Source organism: Coffea arabica, chromosome 2c (assembly GCF_036785885.1).
Source record: "Coffea arabica cultivar ET-39 chromosome 2c, Coffea Arabica ET-39 HiFi, whole genome shotgun sequence".
Taxonomy (NCBI): domain Eukaryota; kingdom Viridiplantae; phylum Streptophyta; class Magnoliopsida; order Gentianales; family Rubiaceae; genus Coffea; species Coffea arabica.
The window spans coordinates 14,489,419-14,514,527 of NC_092312.1; the positions used below are offsets into that span (position 1 = coordinate 14,489,419).

General features: G+C 36.5%; 1 protein-coding gene, 1 non-coding gene and 1 pseudogene across 2 annotated transcripts; 1 reads left to right on the plus strand and 2 right to left on the minus strand.

Annotated features, from left to right (window-relative positions):
• Positions 1-25,109, plus strand: part of LOC140035510 (cytochrome P450 81Q32-like) — a 166,243-nt pseudogene that overhangs the window by 86,875 nt on the left and 54,259 nt on the right.
• On the minus strand, positions 1,498-17,237 carry LOC113722267 (long chain acyl-CoA synthetase 1-like). The gene is made up of 19 exons (XM_027245677.2): positions 17,061-17,237; positions 16,826-16,889; positions 15,916-16,005; positions 15,681-15,737; positions 15,477-15,525; positions 7,080-7,156; positions 6,935-6,974; positions 6,731-6,825; positions 5,630-5,797; positions 5,258-5,368; positions 4,805-4,892; positions 4,653-4,719; positions 4,461-4,536; positions 3,939-4,056; positions 2,922-3,167; positions 2,693-2,832; positions 2,414-2,596; positions 1,853-1,972; positions 1,498-1,710 (listed from the first exon to the last, which is right to left on the minus strand). The coding sequence occupies exons 1-19, from the start codon at positions 17,204-17,206 to the stop codon at positions 1,663-1,665; spliced, it is 1,983 nt and encodes a 660-aa protein (XP_027101478.1). The 5' UTR covers positions 17,207-17,237; the 3' UTR covers positions 1,498-1,662.
• Positions 24,134-24,240, minus strand: LOC113728301 (small nucleolar RNA R71). The gene has a single exon (XR_003458030.1). It is a non-coding gene; the product is annotated as a small nucleolar RNA R71 (small nucleolar RNA).

Sequence of the window (25,109 nt, forward strand, 5' to 3'; positions counted from 1 at the left end):
GGAAGCCTCACTCGAGAATTTTCAGCTAATCTTCATCTCCATAATAGCATTGTTTGTTTCTCCCACAAAAATACAAAAAAGGGAAAAACAAGTCTTCTTCTTCTTCCCTTCTTCTTCTCTATCGGCTAGTGGGGATAAAGAACAAATGGAACAAAAATGTTGTTTTGTCCTTGCATTAAAACAGCAATGACTATCTCTTATAATGAAATAACTCTTCTTTGGTTTATTTAGTTGGGAATATGCTTTCACAAAATTGCTTGATGGGTTTAAGGTTGTTTTGATGATACATACAGAATAAGGGATTCACGATTGTTATTCTGCTGCCGAAATGTCCATAATAAGAACAACAATAAAGCCGTCTTCGTAAGCTTGTATTCGAGGGCTGCAGTCACTTAAAAGCCTAGGTTAATAATCTGATTGATTTCAACAGAAAAGCATGCTTCAATTCATAATCGAACTTGGATTTTTTTTTTTTTTTGGATAAAATACTGCACACTTTTATTAATAAAAACTGTACTAATAGCAGAAATTACATTAGACATATGCATATTTATATATGATGGATCTAACAAAATAACACAAAATATAGATCTCGAAAATTAATAAAAAATTTCACGGTAAAACTCTAAACATATACTATAAATATCAAATAAAACAATGTAATCCCGAAAACATCCATGAATGTTTCTAATCGCCAAATCTGCTAATGAACATATTGATAACATCAATTTTAGTTGTCTCCCTCCCCAATCTAACGAGGCAAATAGGTACTGGAATATTTAAATTCTTGTAATCAATCAAATATTTAGAAGTCCCAAAAGTATATTAATTCCACTTAGTGTTGTTGTAATCCCAATTATGCTGGCTTTTTAACAGAGTGTAAATTAACCAATTGTGCTCTTTCTTAATCTGTTAGTCAGTTAGCTATATATATACATATATATTCTTAATGGCTTTTCCAATTGAAATTGCAGCTGCAGGTACTACGACACCTGCCTTGAGCAGAATACGAGATGGCTACTATGAAATAAAGCGTTGAATTTTCAATTATGCGTATACATTATCATATTTAGGCATGAAGGCATGAAACTTTTACATGACATAAAAAGGAAGAAAGAGACATGAAATGTTTCAATTATGGGCATACACTATGATATATAGGTAGATAAAAGTTTTAACTTCCTATTTCACAAGTAGCGGCAACTGGCAAGGAAAAATATCAATCCATTTCACAAATAGGTCATAGAGATTCCGGGTTCTAATCCCTCTTTCCCATCCCTACTTCTTAAATTCCATATTTTCCTTAATTGAAAAAAAAAAGGGAAAATATCAATCCATTTTCTCTATCTCTACCAAAAGAAGGTAACATTTGCATTTTGCAAGGTTGTTATACCAATAGCAGTCTTATTTATTTTTTACCCTCCCACCCTTTTTTTCATACGTTTCCATCCCTCAACTACCAGACATGCGATTCAAATCCTGAACATTGCTTCAAAACATTGTTATATCAATAGCAGTCATTCACTCATCTGTAATATGCATCAAGCATTCCACAGAAAATGCTCAAACTACATACAAGTCAAGAACATTGCTCCTGCTCTAACAGCATGCAAGCTACCTATTGCAAACTCCAAGGAATGTAATGCCACAAAGCGCAATGGACTATCTTTTAACAGCAGCGAGTTTCTTATACAGGTCCTCAATTCCCCCCTACAAACAAAAATAAATGAGGAAAAAAAAAAAACAATAGCATCATTGCAGGTTTTTTTCCCACTTCTAAGAATGTTGAGTGGTTGGTTTAGGAAGAAACACATGGAAGCAAGCAAAACAAGGAGGAGCGGAGTTAGGTTACCTTGTAGTGCTTAAGTAACTGATCTCTTTTCTTCTTCAAAGTTGGAGTCACCAAATCTTTTTGCAGCTCAAAAGGTTGGGGTTCCAGAATGATTCCTTTGATATGCTCAAAGCCTCTCAGCTGAAATTGTATAAGATCAGAAGTTGAAAAAGATGCTATACTTCATTTATGTTCAACAAACAATATCATATAACCATCAGATACTAGATAGTCATCTAGGATGAGGCAATGAGAGATATCCTACAACGTTTTGAGTTTTCCAAAGTAAACTGAGCAGGATGATGTTTACAGTCAAATTGAAGTAGAGAAGAAATTGAGTAATAAAATTAAACACGTTGGTTATTGATCAGAAGGGCATCCTCTTTCAAACCAAAACAGATTATTTATCCGCTTTCAGATGCTTAACAAGTGTTGAAGTTGTTTGACATTAAATTCATTCTCTAAGACACTAGACTAACACCAGTAGATAGTTCTAGGCTAAAATTCCAGGAATATAAAACCAAAATATGGTGGTGTGGGAATTGTTTAACTTTTCAAGGTTTGCAGAAAATGAAAAATGACCTTGTTTCTCTGTGCTGTGGACTTAAGCTCCTGAAGGATATGGTCTTGCAGCTGGTTAAGGGAACATAATCCAGAAAAGGAATCTCGATAGCCAATTTCCCGTGCCCATTTTACCGTGTTCTCCTCATTTGGTACAACAACAGCAATCAGCATTGACTTGAAGCTATCCCCATAGACCCAGATCTAACAGAGAATTATCAAACACAGGCTCAACATGGTAGCTGGGCAGATATAATACGAATATAATCTGATTATATGAACCAGAAATTTGATCCTTACATCTTCAATTGTTGGCGAAACACAATAGACTTTTTCCAGATATTCAACTGCAATGTATTCTCCCTGAGATAGCTTAATTAGATTTTTCTTTCTATCGATAATTCTTATAGCGCCATTTTCTGACATCTCCCCTATGTCACCTGATTGCATCAGAGGATGAAATGAATAAGAAAAACATACAGTTCAACAACTTTCTAGTAGAAAAAAGAAAAGAAAAGAAAAGAATCACCTGTGTAGAACCACCCATCTTTTATAGTTTCTCTTGTTAATTCTGGGTTCTTGTAGTATCCCGCAAAAACCATCTTCCCTCTGACACAAATCTCACCACGAGGACGATCTCCAAGTGGATGGTAGCCCATTTCTGGAACTTCCTCCAGGCGCACTTCATTATATACGAATGCAGAACCAACTGTTCCGATCAAGCACATTTCGTCGGGAAAGCCAACAGCGGCCAATCCACTGGTCTCTGTTAAGCCTGGATAAACAAATTGCAGTCTCTCTGACTGGGATATATAAACATTTAGATACAAAAGTGAATTCACTGCATGATCCTGGAAAATTTAAAACAATTTCATGCCATGAACTTAATATATCCATTGGCAAGTTTCAAGGATATATATCAGAAATGTACAAAAGTCATCGGGAAGAGTACATGCACATTTTAGTTACATCAAATTCTGGCAGCTAGACAAAGTTTAGTTCTCCAATATCATGTAAAATATCTTCCCTGCAAATTAATTATATTTGCAACAACTTGAACCATGCCTTCCCAGTGAATTTCATAATGGATTGCCAATCTCCAACAATAAATGTGTCAGGGTTGTCAAGGAGTAGCACACCCTAAACTTCTATCTGTGGCAACTCAATATCTAAAAAAATATTTTCTTGTTTGACCCAATTGGTCATTCAATCTTCATTCTCGGACTGAAACACTGCAATTAAACATTTGTACTTCAAGATTAATGCCACCACTATCTAGACTGAGATTGGGGAATCATGTGCTGCTATTTTGAGGATGCATCTAGAACTATTTATTTACTCATTTGAGGATAAACCAGTGAGCAATAGAAACCAAAGATGATTGAATCAGCTTGAAAAGTTAAAAAAGCAGTTGAATCAAGCCCTACTCATCAGCCGGAAAGAATTTTACCTTCATAAAATATATAGTGTTGATAGTTGTTACTTTAAGTTAACACTGTATTAGTACTATGGAAGAGATGGTCCCTATTAATCATAAGTTGAATACCATAGCCTTGCAAAACAAAAGCACACGAGGTAACCCGCAAGAATTCTTCCACCTCACTGCTTAGAGGTGCACCACCAGAAATTATTAGGCGAACCCTGCCACCTAACCTGGCCTTGACCTAATTACCAAAACGAAGAAAGATAAGTCAATTGATCACATTCTTTTTGCTTGACCATGAAAAGAAGTTGTCTTTATGATTGGAAGCCATTTCGAAGATACTTAATAGCACAGTAAATCAACAAATTTTGCCCAACAATCATATTAAGGATCAAGCAGATATCAGTACCATGGGATAAAAGGCTTAAGATACAACTTTTTAGTGTCTGCCTCATGCAGAATCTAGTAAAATATGGAAGCGATAGATCTTTTTGTAACATTCTAATTTCCCTTTTTTCTATTATTTATACAATCAGCTTGATTAATGCTAACTATACTATTCAAAAGACATGACACCCAGGATTCTTTAGCCAAAAAAAAAAAAGATAAAAAAATGGAAGTCATGAATAAAAGTACATCTACTACCTTCCTAAAAGCCAGAAGATCTGCTATTGGAAATGCATCTTTCTGTTTGTAGCCTAGTTTCATCCACTTAAGCTTGCTGAGACGAGGCAGAAAATCAATTTGCATTCAGCGTAAAAAACGTTACAGGGAGAAGTATGACCAAAATGACCACTTAATGAAGAACAAGGAACGACAACTAATGAAAATATTTACTAGTTGTAAAGCATGCCAAAAATTTTCCTCCTCACTGGATTGAGTTCTTCAAGTGCTTTTAGAACCCCTGCAAGAGAGGCCACAGCATTTGCTAGTTAAAAATGTTTGAGAAAATATGCATAGATGATCAATGACTAGCAAAATTTCCTTACCTTCACGCACTCTTTCAAAAACTCGAGGTACTCCGGCGAGAAAAGTTGGCTTCAACTCCATTAAATCATCCTGTAGCTCACTGATATCCTTGATGATGCACAAGCAGTAGCATTAGCTATTCGTAAATCATCCTTAGACTACATAAATTTGAGAGCTACACCTTAGTATTTGCTTATGAAAAAGCTTGTATTGATTAGATGTGAAATGAACTTAATAACATCATAATCTTCAACATACGGAATCGACACAAAACCAAAGGATTACCATTTTTTGTTAATTAAATGCTCTATTTTCATTTTTTGCACTAGAGTCACCATTAAACCTTGCGTTTCAGATCCTTCGTATACCTTTTCTTTACATTTTCTAGTCAAACCATATCATTTACTTGAGCAAGAAAATTAAAAGTAAAAGCAGATGATGGCACTATGCTGTGCTATAGATTGAAGTCTTACCCCATGAAAGTAACCAACAGCAGCACCCTTGTGGAAAAAGTATTCCTCAATCATACGATCAAGGATGTGAGCAAGAGGGAGGAAAGATATGTACACATCATTCACTGTCATCTGGTCACATATTTTCACTTGAAGTAATTAATACAGGCTCAGAAAAGGGGAAGATACGAATCAATAATAAATGGAAAAAAGATTTAGACACAAATATTCATATATCTGGATCATGCACAACCTGGAAGAGCAAACAGGTAGATTTTGTGAAGCAAAACATCCAGGCGATTTGAAGGTGAAATCATACAGTGTTCAAGAAGTAGAAGATTTCATATAATAAGCATGAATACGTGTTTGATCTGCTAAACAGATGCTACATACCTTATCTTCAAATTGTTCCATGAAAATATCAACTCCTCTGATGCATGTTGAAATGTTTTCATGAGTCAATATAACACCTTTTGGACTTCCACTGGTTCCACTAGTGTACATTATTGTACAGATATTAAATGGCTGTGGTGGCAAGACCTCTGAGGGGTTGTCTTTTCCCTAATAAAACAGGGTAACAAATCAATTAGGAGGTGGAACTATGTATATCAACACTACTCATACATGCATGGCAACTGAAGAACAGATCCAGAGTGCATAAAGTACCTTGAAAGCCTAAGAGGACATGTCTAAGTTTTAAAGACCGGGAAAAATTATTGCACTGGGAACTGAAACACGAGTGACTCAAGACCACCCCGCCATAATAATGGCTTGAAACACTGGGAAACTGAAACACGAGTTACTCAAAGACAGCAACAAAAACAGCTTCACTTCTACAAATTTTACACTTGAATCATTTGAACACATTCAAAATGCTCAGAAGAATATCATTCCAATAATGCACTATATTCATAACTAATCCGCTACTACATAGCGACACAACAAGAACTTTAAGCACAGAAGGGCCAAAAGGCCATGTGTTGCTTTAACTGCTTAAGTGAAATAATTTAGGCAAAGTATGTATTATCAAACTGTGTTAGTTATACACGCTTAAGATTCTAAATCATGTGAGGAAACAATGTGGTAAACAAAAAGTCCTACCTGAATATCTTAAGGTCACCTACTTGACCAATTGGAGAAAGTCTGACAAAGTACGAGGGGAGATCAAAAGTATGGTTAAGTCCCTCCTTAAAAGCCTAATAATGTTGATAACCAGATGTCAACAAACAGAACACTTTGGAGATTTTCCTTGAAAATTCAATACAATCTGAAACAAACTTGACAAATTATGCCGATGTATAACTAAACGAATAATGCTAACAGCTTAGAATAAAGGATGCAGCTAGTGTATGTGGTTGGTGCACAGAACATTTCGCAGATGCAGGCCAGAAGAAAGAGTGAGAAGAAAATATGACATTTGCTTTCTGAAGTAATGGCCTAGGAAACTTACATTGATGATAGAAAGAAAAAAGCGTAAAAGAGTAAGAGACATACCATATAAAGAAAATCGTTCCAAGAATATGATTTCACTCCAATGGAGGCTGCTCTGTTCTTCTCTTCCTCTGTCAATGATGTGAAGCAAATTATCACTGCAACAAGGAATGAAGCAAATATAAGTGTCGTGCGACAACAAGGATTGAAGCATCACTTGAGAAAATGCATTCCAATTGCACAGCAAGAATTTAAAGGCAGACTCACACTTCAGTTGTCGAGCATGTTTGCAATCAGAACTCAAAAGCTGCAAGGGTAAAACAGAAACATTTGATTTGTTTTTATTAGTTACTTAAAATAAGTTAAATTTATGACAGAAATTAAAAAAGGTCAAGTTTTATAAGCTTTTTACTTCTTTCACTTTCTTATCCTGTATGAAAACAAATTCAATTCCTGCATGATCTATTATAAAATCAACAGCTCCTGGTCCTGCCCGGCCAAAAAGAGAAGTCAAAAGAACACGTTAGCAGTTATGAGCTCAAATATCTAAAAAATTGACAAACTATACATGCTTCTCAACTCAGTTCTATTGCCTTGCATGATATAGGATGAAAAAAAAGAAATAGCTAGTAGAATGCCACGCGAATTTAACTGAAAATTCTACTAACACCAAGAAATCATATTCATGCATGCTCATTCTCTTTCGTGTCTCTCAGCTTGTCTGACAAACCAGGAGCAATTGTTATTGAACTTTGAAAGTACGGAGAGAACTCCTCAAAGTCCATTTTCTGAAGCCTTTTTTAGTATATAGGTTAAAAAGATCGATTTTAGTGGCATCACATACACTGTAACTTTACAAACATATATAAATAATCTTTCAAATAGTTACTTTGTATCATTTGGGATTTTGAAAATTCACAACAATATCTACCAATCAGGGTACAAATACCTATAGGTAGGTATGGCCACGGTTCCAGAACCGCCGGTTCTGGTTCTTCAAAGATATAGAACCAGAACCGCATAGTTCTGATTTCGGTTCCTTATGGTTCTGGTTCTGGTTCCGTATAGTTGTATACAATTTTATTTAATTCTTTATCCCTACTAATTTTAATACGAATATAACAATATATTTAAAATTTCAAATATAATGTACAAAAATAAATACAAAATAAAGATCATATTTTAATTTTATTATTATTCTACAAAGTAAGAAGTAATAAATAGACAATACAAATTTTATGAAAAGTACATTATATTGTCAAATTAAAAAATATATTACACTATCAAATGGTTGTCATGTATTGACTCTCTTGAGTTGGACAATCATCAATGTTGAAGATTTCATTTGAAGAAATATTGCAAAAAATATTTTTTTGCTTGCTTGATTTTGAAGATGAGCTACTACCATCAAAACTTGCCATTTTTTGATAGCAAATAAGCAAAAAAAAAAAATTGTAAGTAATAATTTAATACTTACAAATTATAATGATAGATATTAGACGAATAGAAATAATTAAATAATTAGTAAAATATATAGAAAGTCCATAAAATTTAACCTTTCTTAAAACCTATTAAACACAACTAACTTTTTTGAATTATCTCACTACTTATATTAATTATTTTTAAACCAGCTGTTCTGGTTCTGGTTCTATTTTTTAGAGAACCAGAACTGAACCTTTATCCAAAGTTCTGCCAAGGTTCTGGTTCCATAGTTCTGGTTCCGGTTCTAGTCCGGTTCCAAATGGAACTGACAGGTGCCGAACCTGTGCAATAATAAATACCTACTCGAGAAAAATACAGATTTTGTATATAGCGGTGAGTAGGGTCGAATCCACAGGGACTGGGGATAATTCGTTTCTTTTAGAGTCCAAAGTATGGGGGGTTTTGGATTGAATGCTAACTAAATAAATTAACTGCAGAAAATAATTAATTAAAAGAGATAATTGGAGAAACTCTAGCCAAGGGTACACTTCAGAAATGGTTCATGCACTGATCATTGATTCACAGATAATTCCACATTTATTAATAGACCAGTTATAGTTGTCATGCACGCGATAAACAACCAACCTTTCCTTAATTTCTCGATAGTTAAGGTACGACCGTTAACTATTTCTCTAACCCAAAAACAACCCTACGTACGACCATAGGATTTAATTTCTAGATTGCATTAATAATTAGAAAGGCCCAATCCTAACTAACAAACACGCTACGAGGGTTCGTTTAAGTTAGATCGTATGCTCCCCTGACATAAACCCAATTACGCCAGTTGCTACTGAGATAAAGATAACGAACAATTACGGATTCAATTATCCTTATTTAGCAAAATAGCCTATGTGAATAATTAAATATTGCGCATCTATTCAATCACTCACACGAGCTATAACGGTTAAAAGCAGGAAACATATAAATACCAATAAATTAAGGAAGCAATTAAAATAAAATAGATCTCACAATAATTGTTGAACCAAATCTTCAGTTGTCCCCTTGACTAGAAAAACTTAGCTACGCCCCATGAGAAAATCTTCCCGTTGGGGAATATTGTCGAATACCTGGCGTGTATCAGATGCCAGTCAAAAGAAATAAAACTAGAACTAAACTAAAAAACTAAAAACTAGAGCTGTCTAAAAGGATCCCCCCTTTTGCTTCTGTACGTCTCCCCTTAAAAAGCCAAAAGAAAGAAACCTAAAAGCTATTTCCTGTGGTCCCCACACATGTGGACAAAGCCTCCAAATTACTTCTTGGTCCAAGTCTCTCTCCGTTGCTTTCTTTGAAAGGCTCAAATGACTAAATGCCTTTCACTAGCTTGTGGTCCCCACACAATTCAAGAGTCCAAGGTCCTTAGAAGTCTCCATTTTCCCATAGAAGTCCCCCCTTTTTGGTAATTTTCTGCTTTGTTCCTGAAATTAAGTCCCAATACCAAATATAAGTAAATATTAATAATTAAAACAATATTTGGTAAGAATAAAAGGGGAAATTAACAATAAAATTACTAACAATTAACAACCTATCAATTCCCCCCACACCTAAACCATGCTTGTCCTCAAGCATGAGAACAGTAAACAAGCACCGATATTTGATAGTGGCTATTGCTCTATCCAACAAATTGCCAAGATACCAAGAAAAACAATAATCAAGCATCAATGGTCAAGTCCAAGAATCATCACTCCGGTTAGCTTCTAAACCACAAACTTCTCTAATTTCAGGTTAACTAATCTAAGAAAAAGGAATAACGCATAACATTTATCAGCAAATGGTCCAACTATTAACCAAAATCTCAACATTAAATCCATAATTCGGCAAGCTGACTAACACAACCTTCACTTTTTTTTAGCACATTTTTCTACTTTTTTTTTTTTTGTTTTGATTGATTTTTTTTCTCTTTTTTTTTTTTTGTTTTGATTCTTTCTTCTTTTTTTTTTTTCAATAGTAACAAAAGACTTAGTCGCTAGCCATTTAAGCCTTTTGACGCGAACTCCAACATTGGCAAGATGAAAGAGCCCGGTTACTCAGCTTCTATCGCCACGTGACCACGTACTCATAGGAATTACTATCTTTTGACGCGAGAATCAACACTTTTAGGTGCAGATCCCCGGTTACTCAGTAGTAACTAATAGCGGAGTACAGTCAAGTTTATTCATAGCTAAAAATAAAAAAAACTCAATATAACACAACAACCAAAAGAAAACTTGCATCAGCTAGCCTCATGTTCAAACATGGAGAACTAAAGTTAATAATCGGACCAATTTACATGAAAATGCCAATAATCATTCCCTATGTCTAGGAAAGTTAACCAAAAATTATAAGAGCCACATAATCACTGATATTCACCAAAGGAATGCTCTTGAATTCAACCACATTAACTCGACACATTTTTATTATTAAAACTTGGTAAAAGTAGAAATAGGGGCAACAATCCAACATCAAATTTGGCAGTCATAGGAGAGCTAGACAGATAAATGACAAAATGTAAACGAAAACTAGACAAATAACAGACTAAAAATAAAAGAAAAATATCTGAAAACTAAGAACTAGAAAAAGAAACTAGCAAAGAAACTAGCACAGCTATCCCCCCCCACACCTAGATCCTACATTGTCCTCAATGGAGGGAATAAAACAATTAAAGTGAAGAGGACAAAGAAACTTCCCTCTCGAGTGGCTAAGGGTATTTGGCAGCTGCGGAGGGAAACCAATGTGGTGAAGTACATGCCCCAGTTCTGAGACATCATAACTCAATTCAACCAGCAAATGCACAACTCTGTCCACCCAAAATCTCAACAAAGTCTCCAAGTGGATAGTTAATTTTCAACTCAGAAGCGGCAATTCCAGCAATAGCAGTATAGAAAGTAGACAATAACCACACAATCACAAGTTTTTCCTTTTTAATCAGGCAGCCAACCAATTGGAAATAACAAATGCTAATCAAAATACCCCAACCAGTACCACTGGTGCAAAACGTAGTCCAAAATCAATGAAATAGATATAACAGAGCAGAGTAAATGCTACCTATGGCCCCCAATGCATCAGCTAACAGTAGAAGCTATACAATGCCACACTCGCAACAGATACTCCAACAAAGGCAGCAAATGAACTCAATTGCAACGACTACGGAAGGCAAGTGAAATCAAGAGACTAAACACACCCAGTAAACCAAAATTAGTTAACCAACTTCAAGAAGCGATACAGGGGTCACAATGCCCTTCCGACTCAACAAACAACCCAGAAATTTGCGCTACTACAGTCCTAACAATTCAAGCAATAAGCCCCAATATTTATCCAGTAACCAGTGAATAATTCCAAATCTCCAAAGAAAGTCAACATAGGGCTAAAAGTATAATGGACAAAGCAATCAGCGGGACCCCAGATTTATAATAGAATATCTCGTGAAGCAGCATTGGAAACAATGGACAGACCACTCCCAACAATTGAAGTAAATTCGTCCAATTTCAACAGGCAACACAAATGCCACAAATTCCACCCAATTCAACTACAGGAATCATCCAATCACCCCAAAATTGCAACAAGTGGCTCCAGATGGCCAATTAAATGCACAACTTCACCCACCCCAAAAGAATTAGCAATTCCAAGCTAGAATAATCCAACCAGTACCACTGGTGGAAATCACCCAAATATGCATAAGCTACTACCAAATATCACCGACTAACACTGAGAAATTGGGGGGCAAGTGTCGAATACCTCCACTGGGACTACCCCAGGCGGCAGACAGAGAAGCGGCGTTGAAGTTGGTGGTGGATGGCTGCGTCCGTGCGCAGAGCATGGCTGCTGGACAGAGGCTGCTGCACGTCCCTGTGGGCTCGTCGCCACTTGCGGAGGGAGTCGCGTGGGGCTTTAGTAGCGGCGGCGCAGAGGCTGGGCCGCGGCTTAGTGGCGCGCCGGGGTCGCGGGCTGCGCGCGATCTGGTGGAGAGCAGCGGAGAGCGGCGGCGGGGCGCGCGATTGAGTTGAGGAAGGGGGTGGCGCGCGGTGGAGTTTGAGATGGCGGTGGGCACGAGCGGCGGACAGAGCGAACAAAGGAGAAGAAAGAAAGAAAAGAGAAAGAAAGAAAAAGAAAGGAAAGAAAGAAAAGAAAAGAAGGAAAAATTTTTTTTTTTTTGTTTGTTTGTTTTTGTTTTTGTTTTTTCTTGATAATTGAGAAAAATTTTTTTTTTTTTTTTTTGATAATTGAGAAACCAAGCTACGGTTGAGAAAATTTCTCTTTTTTTTTTTTTTTTTAATCCTTACCTTTCCCGCGAACGTGACGCGGGCACGCCATGCGGGCAAGAGAGCTCCCAGAAGTTTCTGCTCGTGAGCTATCTGCACGTCACCACGCGGGCACGTCATGAGGGCAAGAGAGCTCCCAGAAGTTCAGAAATTCCTGATCGTGAGCTTCCTGCACATCATCACGCGGGCGCGTCATGGGTGAAGGTCACTTACAAATCAGCAAAGACGAAGATCAACACCCAAAATCAGTCAAATTAAAGGGAAAACAGATTTAAACTATGTCACTAAACCAATAAGCAATTGAAAGAAATAATTGGGCTGCCTCCCAATGAGCGCCTTTCTTTTATGTCTTTGGCTAGACATGGTCATGTTTTGTTCATGGAGGATAAAATCTTGTGGCTCGTCTTAATGCTTCATCTTCAATGTGATCCTGGTAACCCTCATAGATGGAGTAATCTTTGAGCACACGAGCTACAGTCTTCCATGGATTAGTTGATGGCGCCAAATAATCAAGCAGTGATCTCAATTTTTCCTCCACCCCTCCATCAAGAGCACTCAACGGTTCAAGATATTTGACCATAGCTACTCTTAACTTATTTCTGCCATGAGACTCAAAAACTTCCGATATAACAAAATCAATCTCATTAACAGAAATCATGGAATAAGAGTTAAGAAAATGCGGGTTAGGGAATGGAGGTGGTGTCACCACATTTGATGATTCTTCACTGGATTCTTTCACTTCAATGGGTTGCGGTTGGGGTTCCATTTCTTCATTTTCGGCTTCTTTTTCAACTGCATCTGTAGACTTCTCATTTTGACATTCTTGCATCTCCTCGTCCTTGTCCTTAGGGATCACAGGCTCAGGCCCTTGAACCTCTTTCCCACTCCTTAGGGTCATTGCGCTCACGTTCTTCGGATTCAACTCCGGTTGAGATGGCAATTCACCTTGGTTCTGGGAATCCAAACGATTGATTGTTGTAGCCATTTGACTTATCTGATTCCTTATACCCTGCATTTCGGAGTCCGTCCTTTGTTGATTTTGCATAAGAATTGCCTCCGTCCTTTGCTGATTTTGCGCCATGTTTGTCATCATTTGTTTTATCATCTCATCCAAAGATGGACCAGAGCTTGGGGGCGGAGGTGGTCGGGGTTGGTATTGCTGCTGGTACCCTGACAGGGAAGATGGTTGTTGAGACTCTTGCTGTTGAAAATCCATTGGCCCGGTCGCATAATCAAAACTGGAATTATCCCACCATCCTTGATCATACCCGTTTGAATAAGGGTCATACTGCATTTGATATTGGGGTGAAAAATCTCCAAAAGTATCAATTGGAGCACTTAGATTGTCTTGAAATGCGGGGCTTGTGTCAGTTGAATAACCTGAGTCAAAATAAGTTCCACAATTTGCAACAGCCCATTGATCATTAGGAAAAACATGAGTCTCATAACCCCATTCAGGAACAAAGTCCAGTCTATCATCAAAATATGGAATATTAGCAGCCATAAACTATATAAAAAAAAATAAGAGAAAAATAAATTAAAAATGAAAACAAGGTGAACTCAAAAAGAAACAAATTAATCTGACACCAGTCCCCGGCAGCGGCGCCAAAAATTGACAGGTGCCGAACCTGTGCAATAATAAATACCTACTCGAGAAAAATACAGATTTTGTATATAACGGTGAGTAGGGTCGAATCCACAGGGACTGGGGATAATTCGTTTCTTTTAGAGTCCAAAGTATGGGGGGTTTTGGATTGAATGCTAACTAAATAAATTAACTGCAGAAAATAATTAATTAAAAGAGATAATTGGAGAAACTCTAGCCAAGGGTACACTTCAGAAATGGTTCATGCACTGATCATTGATTCACAGATAATTCCACATTTATTAATAGACCAGTTATAGTTGTCATGCACGCGATAAACAACCAACCTTTCCTTAATTTCTCGATAGTTAAGTTACGACCGTTAACTATTTCTCTAACCCAAAAACAACCCTACGTACGACCATAGGATTTAATTTCTAGATTGCATTAATAATTAGAAAGACCCAATCCTAACTAACAAACACGCTACGAGGGTTCGTTTAAGTTAGATCGTATGCTCCCCTGACATAAACCCAATTACGCCAGTTGCTACTGAGATAAAGATAACGAACAATTACGGATTCAATTATCCTTATTTAGCAAAATAGCCTATGTGAATAATTAAATATTGCGCATCTATTCAATCACTCACACGAGCTATAACGGTTAAAAGCAGGAAACATATAAATACCAATAAATTAAGGAAGCAATTAAAATAAAATAGATCTCACAGTAATTGTTGAACCAAATCTTCAGTTGTCCCCTTGACTAGAAAAACTTAGCTACGCCCCATGAGAAAATCTTCCCGTTGGGGAATATTGTCGAATACCTGGCGTGTATCAGATGCCAGTCAAAAGAAATAAAACTAGAACTAAACTAAAAAACTAAAAACTAGAGCTGTCTAAAAGGATCCCCCCTTTTGCTTCTGTACGTCTCCCCTTAAAAAGCCAAAAGAAAGAAACCTAAAAGCTATTTCCTGTGGTCCCCACACATGTGGACAAAGCCTCCAAATTACTTCTTGGTCCAAGTCTCTCTCCGTTGCTTTCTTTGAAAGGCCCAAATGACTAAATGCCTTTCACTAGCTTGTGGTCCCCACACAATTCAAGAGTCCAAGGTCCTTAGAAGTCTCCATTTTCCCATAGAAGTCCCCCCTTTTTGGTAATTTTCTGCTTTGTTCCTGAAATTAAGTCCCAATACCAAATATAAGTAAATATTAATAATTAAAACAATATTTGGTAAGAATAAAAGGGGAAATTAACAATAAAATTACTAACAATTAACAACCTATCAGGAACCATGGCCATGCCTACCTATAGGGATAAGGAAATAAAATTTTGATAGATCTGAGAGAACTAGTGGTTAAGAATAAGAATAGTGCGTAGCTTTCAAAGTCACATGGCCTGTAACATTTCTAAAGTTGCGAGAGAGAAAGGAAGAACACAAAAGCATTAATTAAGCCAAGTAGATGTGCTGAAGCTTTAAATGGAAGCATGAAGATTAACTTCACCAAGCGTATCGTAGAGAGGTACACAAATTAAACTCTGGGAACCGCAGGCCTGCATAGCATATTCAAAGTTATTCAACCTGTTCGGGGATGCGACAAATTGTATTCATAATAGAATGGAAGAGCTGGATAAATTTCCAGAAAAATTTTACTAATAAAACAAATGGAAAGTCACATTCATCATGGAGATAAATTATTCAAACAAACCTCCATTGCAACAATCCACTGCGGACAATTTGATCCGTAGATTCCTACCCGGGCGCCCTATAAATAGCATAATCCAACCAAAGTTTATGTTTTCAGGCAAATGTCTACACCTAATATTTCTATTTGAGCAACTGAACATTGATATATATATATCTTGTAGATTCAGTAGTAGTATGCAAACAGAAAAAGAAAAAATTAATTCAAATGCTCCAGTAAAGTATTGATGCTTCCTTACGGGTTGAATTCCGCATGCTCGTAGCGCTGAACCAGCGCACAGAGTTTCTTGGTACACTTCTTCATATGTTTTCCAGACATAAGGGCCCCACTAGAGACAATAAAAAAAGGTCCAGAATCAAAGGCTCAGCGAGGATTGATTTAGTTTTAGGGGATGAATTTGGAGACGAAAGAACACATGCAAGTTGTTTTAAGATATACAATTTGCAACTTTTATGCTTAAAGAATGTTAATTGGAAAGTAAAAGTTTTAATTTTTATTAAAATGGTTTCAGATATAAACCAAATCGAATTAAATAGAGTATTTTTTTTTATGCATGAAGGACAAAAGTGCAAAAATAATATCAAAGTGTTCTATTTGATAATCTAATTCAACACTTAAATCTAATGGGTTTAGATCTTAGTATCTTCGTATGTGTTAAATAAAAAAAAATAAAACATCTGAATTAATTAAGTGGTATTGAATTTTTCTATGCAAAACTTGTTCTAAAAAAAATAAGTGATAACTTATTCGCTTATCACTTAATGTAATATACACTCAAATATATCAATTTAATACTTAACAATTCAGTAATTTAAAGGATTCTAATTTCAGATTTTAATTTTATCAAACACGCTTAGAGCAGCACTACATATTATTAAAACATGAAATTAATCTTCTATCGACAAATTAATAACAAAAAGAACCATGAAAGTCAATCAATCAAAGATAAATTCAAAGAGAAAAGGGACAAAATCAAGCCGAGTGGGGCAAGAGAGTTAAACAAAATCTTGCAGGGGGTAAAATAAAACTCTATAAAACGTTATAGGTAAAAGTACAATTCCTCAAAAGTTAGGAGCCCTCTGCCACCGTGCGACTGAAGGAGAAGAAAACTGAAAATAGAAGGCAGGTGGTGGATGATCAATGAAGACCTGGTGATTGAGAAATTCACGCCATCCTAGCATCCTATTTCTTGGATATTTTTCAACTGAGGCCCTGTCAAACACCAATATCCATCCCAGAGATTAAAAAAAAAAAAAAACTATTGAGAGTACTTGCGGAATGAGTTTAACTGATAAAGAACGACCAGCCATAAGAGAAGCATGACTGATGACACTACTAATGCTGGTGCTGGACATTGATTCATGAGTTGTAATTTTTTTTTACCTAAATATTTCCCAAGCTGTGGATAAATTAGGATCAGTAGGCGGAAAGTCATGCCGGGCTATTAGATTTCGATATACGGGGCCAACCGACGGCTGGCCGTCGCGGCCTTCCCTCCCTTCTTCCACCTTAGCGGCAAACATCTTCATGGCTGTAGTGTAATCTGCAGAATGCCAGAAACAAGTCTTTTTCCGATGACTGAGAAACTCAGACTTTTTCGTTACTAAAGTTGACCTGCGAGAAACAAGTCAATGCAAGAATTTCTTTGGCCCGGATCCACGAGCTTCCACGATGGCCAACAAAAAAGTGGCGTGTACACGTAGTATTTAGATGCCACTAGGCTAGTACGGATTAGCTCAGCCAGTAAGGTTGGACTACTTTCTTAAAAAGTTGCGTGTTTGACTAGTGACACATCAAGATTTTGTATTTGTAAGTCAATTCGTATGTCTCTTGTAACCTATAATCAAGCGCTTGTCCTAACCAATCGTGATGGTCGGAGTTAAAATCATCCGAATTTGCTATTAACAATCGCGTCTATAATTGTACATCAAATTATAGATAAAATACAACAAATCAAATCGAATCGAATCGAATCAAATCGTATCTAACACAACCACACTCAACCATACCTGAGTCAAATGCTCTAATTTGGTTGAAAATTGTGACAGGAGGACCGAAAGCTCAGTTTGTCAGTCTTAAATTCAGCTGGTGGGATGTTTGTTTCAGATTTGTACATTCAAGTCCTACCCGCCAAATCTTGCCAACTTCCCTTTTATTTTTGTTTCTTTATATTTGTTTGTTATTTATTTTTGGTTTTACAAACGGCAATTCCGACTATGTTATTTTTTGTAGTGGAAAAGAGAACCCAACTCGGCAAAATAAGGAATTAAACAAAAAAAAAAAAACCATTTAAACTCAAAAGTGTGGACTAATATAAGTATAACCTCTGAATTTTGTTACCTTATTTTTTTTTCCCCTTTTTATCTGGTGACCGGTGACACAATGTCATAGTAATAACTAATAAGATGCCATAATCAAAAGAAGTAGAATGAACAAATTATATGCCGTAACCAAAAGAAAGATCAAGGTAATTTGGGAGTATTTTAAATCTTTTGCGCAAGTAAATTTCGGAAAAATGAAAATTTCCATATGGGGAATTTCCACCAAACCAAAATTCAACTAAAACAAATGAGCAAGAAGATAAAGAGTGGCTGATACGACAGTGATGATGCAGGCGTAGTTTCTGCTGAACTTGTGCTAGAATTGAAACATACACAACACGCGTAATTTGTCGAGGGAGTTGGTAACTGAGAATGGAGGCTAAATAAGGAAAAATTATCTTATGCATGAAAATGGGAGAAATGAAATTTTGATCTCTAATGTTTAGCATGTGTGTAATTTTACTTCCTAAAGTTTTGAGAAAAATGAATTTGGTCCCCAATATTTGGTATATGGTGCAGCTTAACTCCTTAAAGTCTCGACAAAGACAAATTTGCTCCTTAATGTTTCTAATTCGAGCAAATTTAGGACAATTAACGGATTCTCTCAATTACTTATGGAACCAATCACATGCAAGCATATTTGTTAAATTATATGCAAAAATTGAGTTTTAGAGCTTTTTGCTTGGGAGTAACGGGGATAGAGAGATAAAATAAGTTCTAAATCATTGAACTAGGTGCTCAGATTGATTTCAATTTTCTAGTTTAATAATTTATTTTACTGATTAATTAGTTAGTACGTGAACTCTATGGCCCTGTTTGGCACATGAGCTTTTTGCCAAGTTTGTCTGCTGCAAGTTTTTTAAAAACTTTAACTACAGTAATTTTAAAAAATTTCTCAAAAATTTTAAACTATACATTTCAAAATATTCAAAAATTTACACACTTCAAAATTTTTTTTAAAAACTTCTACAGTAAGTTACAGTAAAGTTTTAAACAAACACCCAAAAAATTCATTCGTCAAACGAGACCATATTAGTCCTCAATCTTGTTATTTAAAGTTAGTCGCTACTTTGCCACTTTATTTTCAAGTTCAGTTTAACAGACAAGTGCCTGCAGGTGACTAAATTTTATCAACAATTAGACAAAATTCTTCAAATATCCTAAATCTGCTTTAAATTAGATATAGTGGTGGCTAGATGTGCTCTTGCCAAAACTTCAAGCACTAAAACTGCACAAGTGCTAAATATTAGAGACTAAATTTTCTGTAGTTAAAACTCTAAAAACTAAAATCTCACGTGTTAAACGTGCTAATTAACTCAAGAGATTACCATTGAATATTGCAATAACAAAGATTAAGTTCAACATGGAACATGGAGCTATTTCTCAAGTTGAAGAAGATGCTTGGTATGGTGCAATTAAAAATATTGGTTTAAAGGGGCAATGTAGGATATTTAAACTAAGTCATTTTATTATTTAGTTTGTTTTGTAGGATGCTTGCCTTTGTAGCAATTACCAACATGGGAATAAGTTTCCCTGTCCCAAAAATGTCCCTGGGTTAAGCTCGATTACTTGGATTCTTTTTCTATCAAACTGGCACTTGTTATCATATTTTCGTTCTACTCCCTGAAATAAATACAAAATACTAAAAGTGAGTAGAATCTAGCAATTAATTCACATCGGGTCATGTAATAGAGGAAGTTAATTATAAAATAAATGATAAAATTGCAACCTATCATAGTTAAAGTTTTTCAAAAACTCGTAGCAGATAAACTTAGCAAAAAATTTGTCTGCCAAACAAGGCCATTGGTTTAAAGGGGCAATGTAGGATATTTAAACTAAGTCATTTTATTATTTAGTTTGTTTTGTTTAGGAAACTAGTAAATAAGTCCATATATGATTTGTTAGTTACTTTACAGTCCAATTACTATATAAAAACCTTATATCGATATTTCTCGTATCAGAGAATTATCAAGAAGTTTCATATCAATAAAGTGGCCACCTAGCTTTGTGTCATTTACCATTTATCATTTGTGGCCTCGGCTTTTATTTCGTCTTTTTTTCTGCAGTCGTTCTATTACACAAATAAAAGAAAGCTTTTATTTCGTTATTATTTTGCTTGTAAATTGATTCGAGAGCTTTGTTATAATTATAAACATTTTGATGTCCTACAAACGTTTAAACATTTAAACCAAAAAAAAAAATGCTCCAGCAAAGAAAAAAAATCAGGTATTCAATTCAATGAGGAAAACGAAAACCTGGCAAAAACAATGCTACTTTGGCCAACCGTCCTATATTAGAACAGAACCATTCTAAATCTTGCGGCCGGCAGCATATTGGATGACAAAATAATTCCATTTAAACCACATAATTAAAGAGCTATGGATAGAAATCCAATCAATGTCTACATAAGTAAAGTATTATTATCGACTATAATACGGCTGAGACATACCTTGATCAACAAATTGTAGCTGATACTAATATTTGCTACCTGTCAAACCTGCAACTAAAATGGGAAGCACTTCTTCAATTTTACAATTCTACATGGACAACCCAATTCAAACAGTGAAACACCATAACACATATAATTTTAAAAAAATACCTATTCAAGAAAATTGCTGAAAAATGGAAAAGAGGAGTAGCTAAACCAGCAAAATCTCACTCTAATATGCTGTGTAATTTATAGTCCAGAAACTATAAGCAAATGAGAAGAATTCAAGCAGCCGGAGTTATGGTAACAGCATAGAAACCAAACTGCTTCACTAATTCCCGTTCTGTCATACTTTTAGCAAATCATTGATTAAGTTTGTAATAAAATCAGCTTCTACATACAAATGCACAATGGCATAGACTCACTTTAAGATTAAACAAGTAATTATAAAAATCTACTAAAAGGCAGATAAAGCTATTTAGCACTAATTGCCAAGCATTGAACTGTTAGACATTCTGCTCAATCGATTTAGGAAACCAAACCTTGAATCACTAAATTAACCCTCCGTGAGGAGATGAAATTTGTCACCATTTATCCCCAAAAACTGCTTTTAATCTATGCTTAGGCTTTTAAGCTGTAATAAGAGTCGATTGTTTCCATTTCCTTCTTTTCTTCCCTAAACTAGCTCTCCAAATGTTTATTTCCCTTTCTATTTTTCATTTATTATCATTTTTGAAATCACAACCTAGGACTGGAATTTAGGTTAAATGAAAAAAATAAATTTTAAGAGAGTTCATAAAAGTCTATTACCATTTCTTCTACTGTTTAAGTTTCAAGAGAATTATAGATTTTTATATATTCCTCTGTGTCTAGTAATACTTGCAATATAGCAAAAAATATTTGCTTAGATAATAAGTTTTCTGTCCAAAATTTTCCGGTCAAATAAATGTTTATCGAATTCATCTTCTCGCACTTTACTATCCAACAAGGCCATTATTCTCTTTATCCAAACAAAACACAAGTGGCTACTTACCCAAAAAAAAAAATGCAAGTGGTTGTCAATTTTTATGTTTGCTTTCTATCTAGATTGAGCTTTATATCTTGAGTTTACACAGCAGGACGGGACATAGGAGAACTAGAATTTGATTCCAAAATGATTGTCTGTTTCCTAAGTGATTGTCTATTTCAGGAATAGCTTGCTTTTTGTCTTATCTAATTAGCATATCTTCCAAGCTCTTATTTCCTGGATAACGTCCTAAAATTTTCAAGTTCCTCAACAACAATAGCGTGGTGCACCAGAATTTTGCACTTGAAAATTAATCAAACAGCAGGGATGAGGATACTTAGATATCTATCCCTTTTGTAGCCAAATGTTATCGTCTCTTGAATTTCCAAGGTTGATTTCTTTTTGTCCTAAGGCTTATGATAGAGCGTTTATTTGGCACATTTTACACTGTTATTTTGTCCTAATTTTGGCTATTCACGATGCTAAGAATTGGAATTTCACTCATATTTCATATTTGTATGAATTATAAGTGGTCGGCATTAAAAATGATCTCTGGAGGCAAATTTCCAGAAGACCCTTCGTCTCAGAGCGTGGCCACGCCAGAAAAGGTAGATGTTACCGAAAGTCGGACCCCGATCCACGTGAACCCGAAGCGTGGGATCAGAACTCTTGAGACAAAGCTTTGCTCCAGGCTTTTGTTCAAGATGTCTCTTTTACCTTTTTTTTGGGGCGGCGGCTATAAAAGGAAGAAGAGGCCAGATTCGTGGCGGATGAAATTTTTAGCTTTCGTCTTATTTCTTTCTCTTTGTCTGTCAGACGCTTTTTCTTTTCTTTTGTTCTCCGTCGGCCGCAGATAGATTAGCTTTGATTTTCTTTTCGAAAGGGGTCAGGCGATTGCAGACTTTTGTAGCTTTTCAGTTGTGACACTTTGACTCCTTAGTTTTTGTTTTGACTCTGCACAATTTACGTTAGCTTTTGTTCGTACACTTGCGGCTCCAAAGCAAAGACGAAGGTAGGGCCTTCTCTGTTGTTACTGCAATTAATTCCCCTTCCCCAATTCTTCGGCGAATAATTGAATGAATTCAATTAAATCACGCGGGATTGACACGATGAGGAGCGGCTAATTTTCTCCTCTACCCAAAGGTTGACGCGAAAGCGCGGTTCATAATATCCGTGAGATCTAATCGAATCTTCATTATTTCTTTCAATTTATTGCTATTCGTGCGTTTCCTGAATTAATTGTTCATGGGTATTTTATTAATTGAATATCAACGGTCGGATATTTGATTTAATTTAATAGCCTACTGCGACGTTAATTAAATAGAATCCGTAATTGTTCATTTAGTTAACACCTCGTGGCAACCACCATAATTGGTTTTATGATGGGGAAATGCAAGATCTGGTTTAAATAAACACTCTTAGCGTGTTTATTGGTTAGGATTGGGTTCTTCTAGTTTTAATGCAATTGGGTAATTAAATTCCTACGGTCGTACCTAGGGTTGTTATTTGGTTAGAGAAGCAGTCAATGGTCGTACCTTGACTGTCGAAAAAGTAAGAAAGAATTGGTTGTCAGAACTTGTTGATAGCTATAACCAATCTAGTTATGAATGGATGAAATACCTTTGCATCGATGAGCATTTAATTGGACCGTGCTTGAGTAGTTGATCCTTTGGGTGGAATATTATTAATTGCTATTTTTAGTGAATTATGCTTTGTGAGTTAGTTTTGAATTTTGTTTGTTTTATTTCATTTTTATTTGCCTCCCATTGAAAATCCCCCATTTTCGTTTTACTAATTTGGAAAGAAATAGTTTCCTACCCGCTCCCTGTGGAATCGACCCTACTTGCCATTGTACACAAAATTAATATTTTTATAGACTAATCTGGTATATCGGATCAAACAAACTCTTCGGGAGTAGGGTGAATCAAGTAACCCATTGCACACCTAGGTCCCTACTCCAGTACTTGGATTTGTTTTATAATTAATTGTGGTGGTAATTAGGACTTTTTACTAATTATTATTGCACAGGTTCGGCACCTGTCAATTTTTGGCGCCGTTGCGGGGGAGCGGTGTTTTGGTTAATTTTGTTTCTTTCCAGGTTGTTTTACTTGGATTTGTCTGACATTTTTCTAGTTTATGCCTCGTTCTTCTCGCACAGGTGACTTGATTTTCGACCTAGAGGTAGAGAAGATTGCGCGCCGAACTAGAAAAGAGACTAGACAACTCAGAGAGGAGCGGTCTAGCATAGCTTCTCAGGAGCTAGATTCAGAGATCGAATCATCAGATTCAAGTGGTGATAGTCTAAGTGATCAAGGCCAAGAGGACATCCTTATGGCAAATGCAAGGACACTGAGGGAGTTGGCTGCCCAGAATTGCCCCAGCAGCCCTTGTGCATCACATTTCCAACATTGGCAGAGAATACCTCCTTCGAATTGAAGTCAGGGCTAATTCACCTTTTACCCACGTTCCATGGCCTCTCAGGTGAGGAGCTCCATAAACACATCCAGGAGTTTGATGTGGTATGCTCCAGTATGAAGCCTCCAGACATTACTGAGGAACATATTAAACTCAGGGCTTTCCCATTCTCCCTGAAAGATGCGGCGAAAGATTGGTTATACTACCTGCCTGCAGGTAGTATTACCACATGAGCCCAACTTAAGAAGAAATTTCTGGAGAAATTTTCCCTGCATCTCGGGCGGCTAGCCTGAGAAAGGAGATTTGCAACATTAAGCAGTACCCTGGAGAATTCCTATATGACTATTGGGAGAGGTTCAATAAATTGTGTACTAGATGCCTACAATATCAAATTAGTGAACAATTATTGATCCAATACTTCTATAAGGGACTCCAACCGTCAGACAGGAGTATCATAGATGCTGCGAGCGGGGGAGCACTGGCAAATAAAACCCCGAGAGAAGCATGGCTGCTCATTGAGTCGATGGCAGAGAATTCTCAACAGTTTGACTTCCGTGAGAGTAACCCTACTCGTAGGGTCAACGAGGTGGAGACGTCGTCCATTCAGCAGCAGATATCGGAGCTGACATCTTTCGTTCGACAATTAGCTGTGGGAAACATGCATCAAGCAAAGGCTTGTGGAATTTACACAAATGTGGGCCATCTCACTGACTCGTGCCCTTTGTTGCAGGAGGATGGGGCTGAACAAGTGAACATGGGCGGAGGCGTGCCCGCGCCTCGAAAATCGTACGACCCATACTCCAACACGTACAATCCTGATTGGCGAGACCACCCCAATTTCAGTTATGGTAACAAGCCACAGAATTTATTTTCTAATCGTCCACCAGGATTTCAGCAACCTTGGCAGCAGAAGTCTCAACCCTCGTCCTCAAGCTCAGGGAGTTCTTTGGAGGAAATTGTTAAGAGTTTGGCCACAACTACTGCTCAAATCCAGCAAGAGACTAGGTCCTTGGTCGTAAGCACTACTCAGTTCCAACATGACACCAAAGCAGGTATGAAGGACATGGAAACTCGCATGAGTCAAATGGCAACTGCCATTAATCGCCTGAAGTCCCACGTTTATGGAAAATTGCCATCACAACCTGAGGCAAATCCCAAAAATGTAAGTGCAATGACATTAAGGAGTGGCAAGGAAGTGGAGGGGCCAAAGGTCACGAACTTGAAGAGTAAAAGTGAAAACGAGATAGAGAAGGAGATAGAGG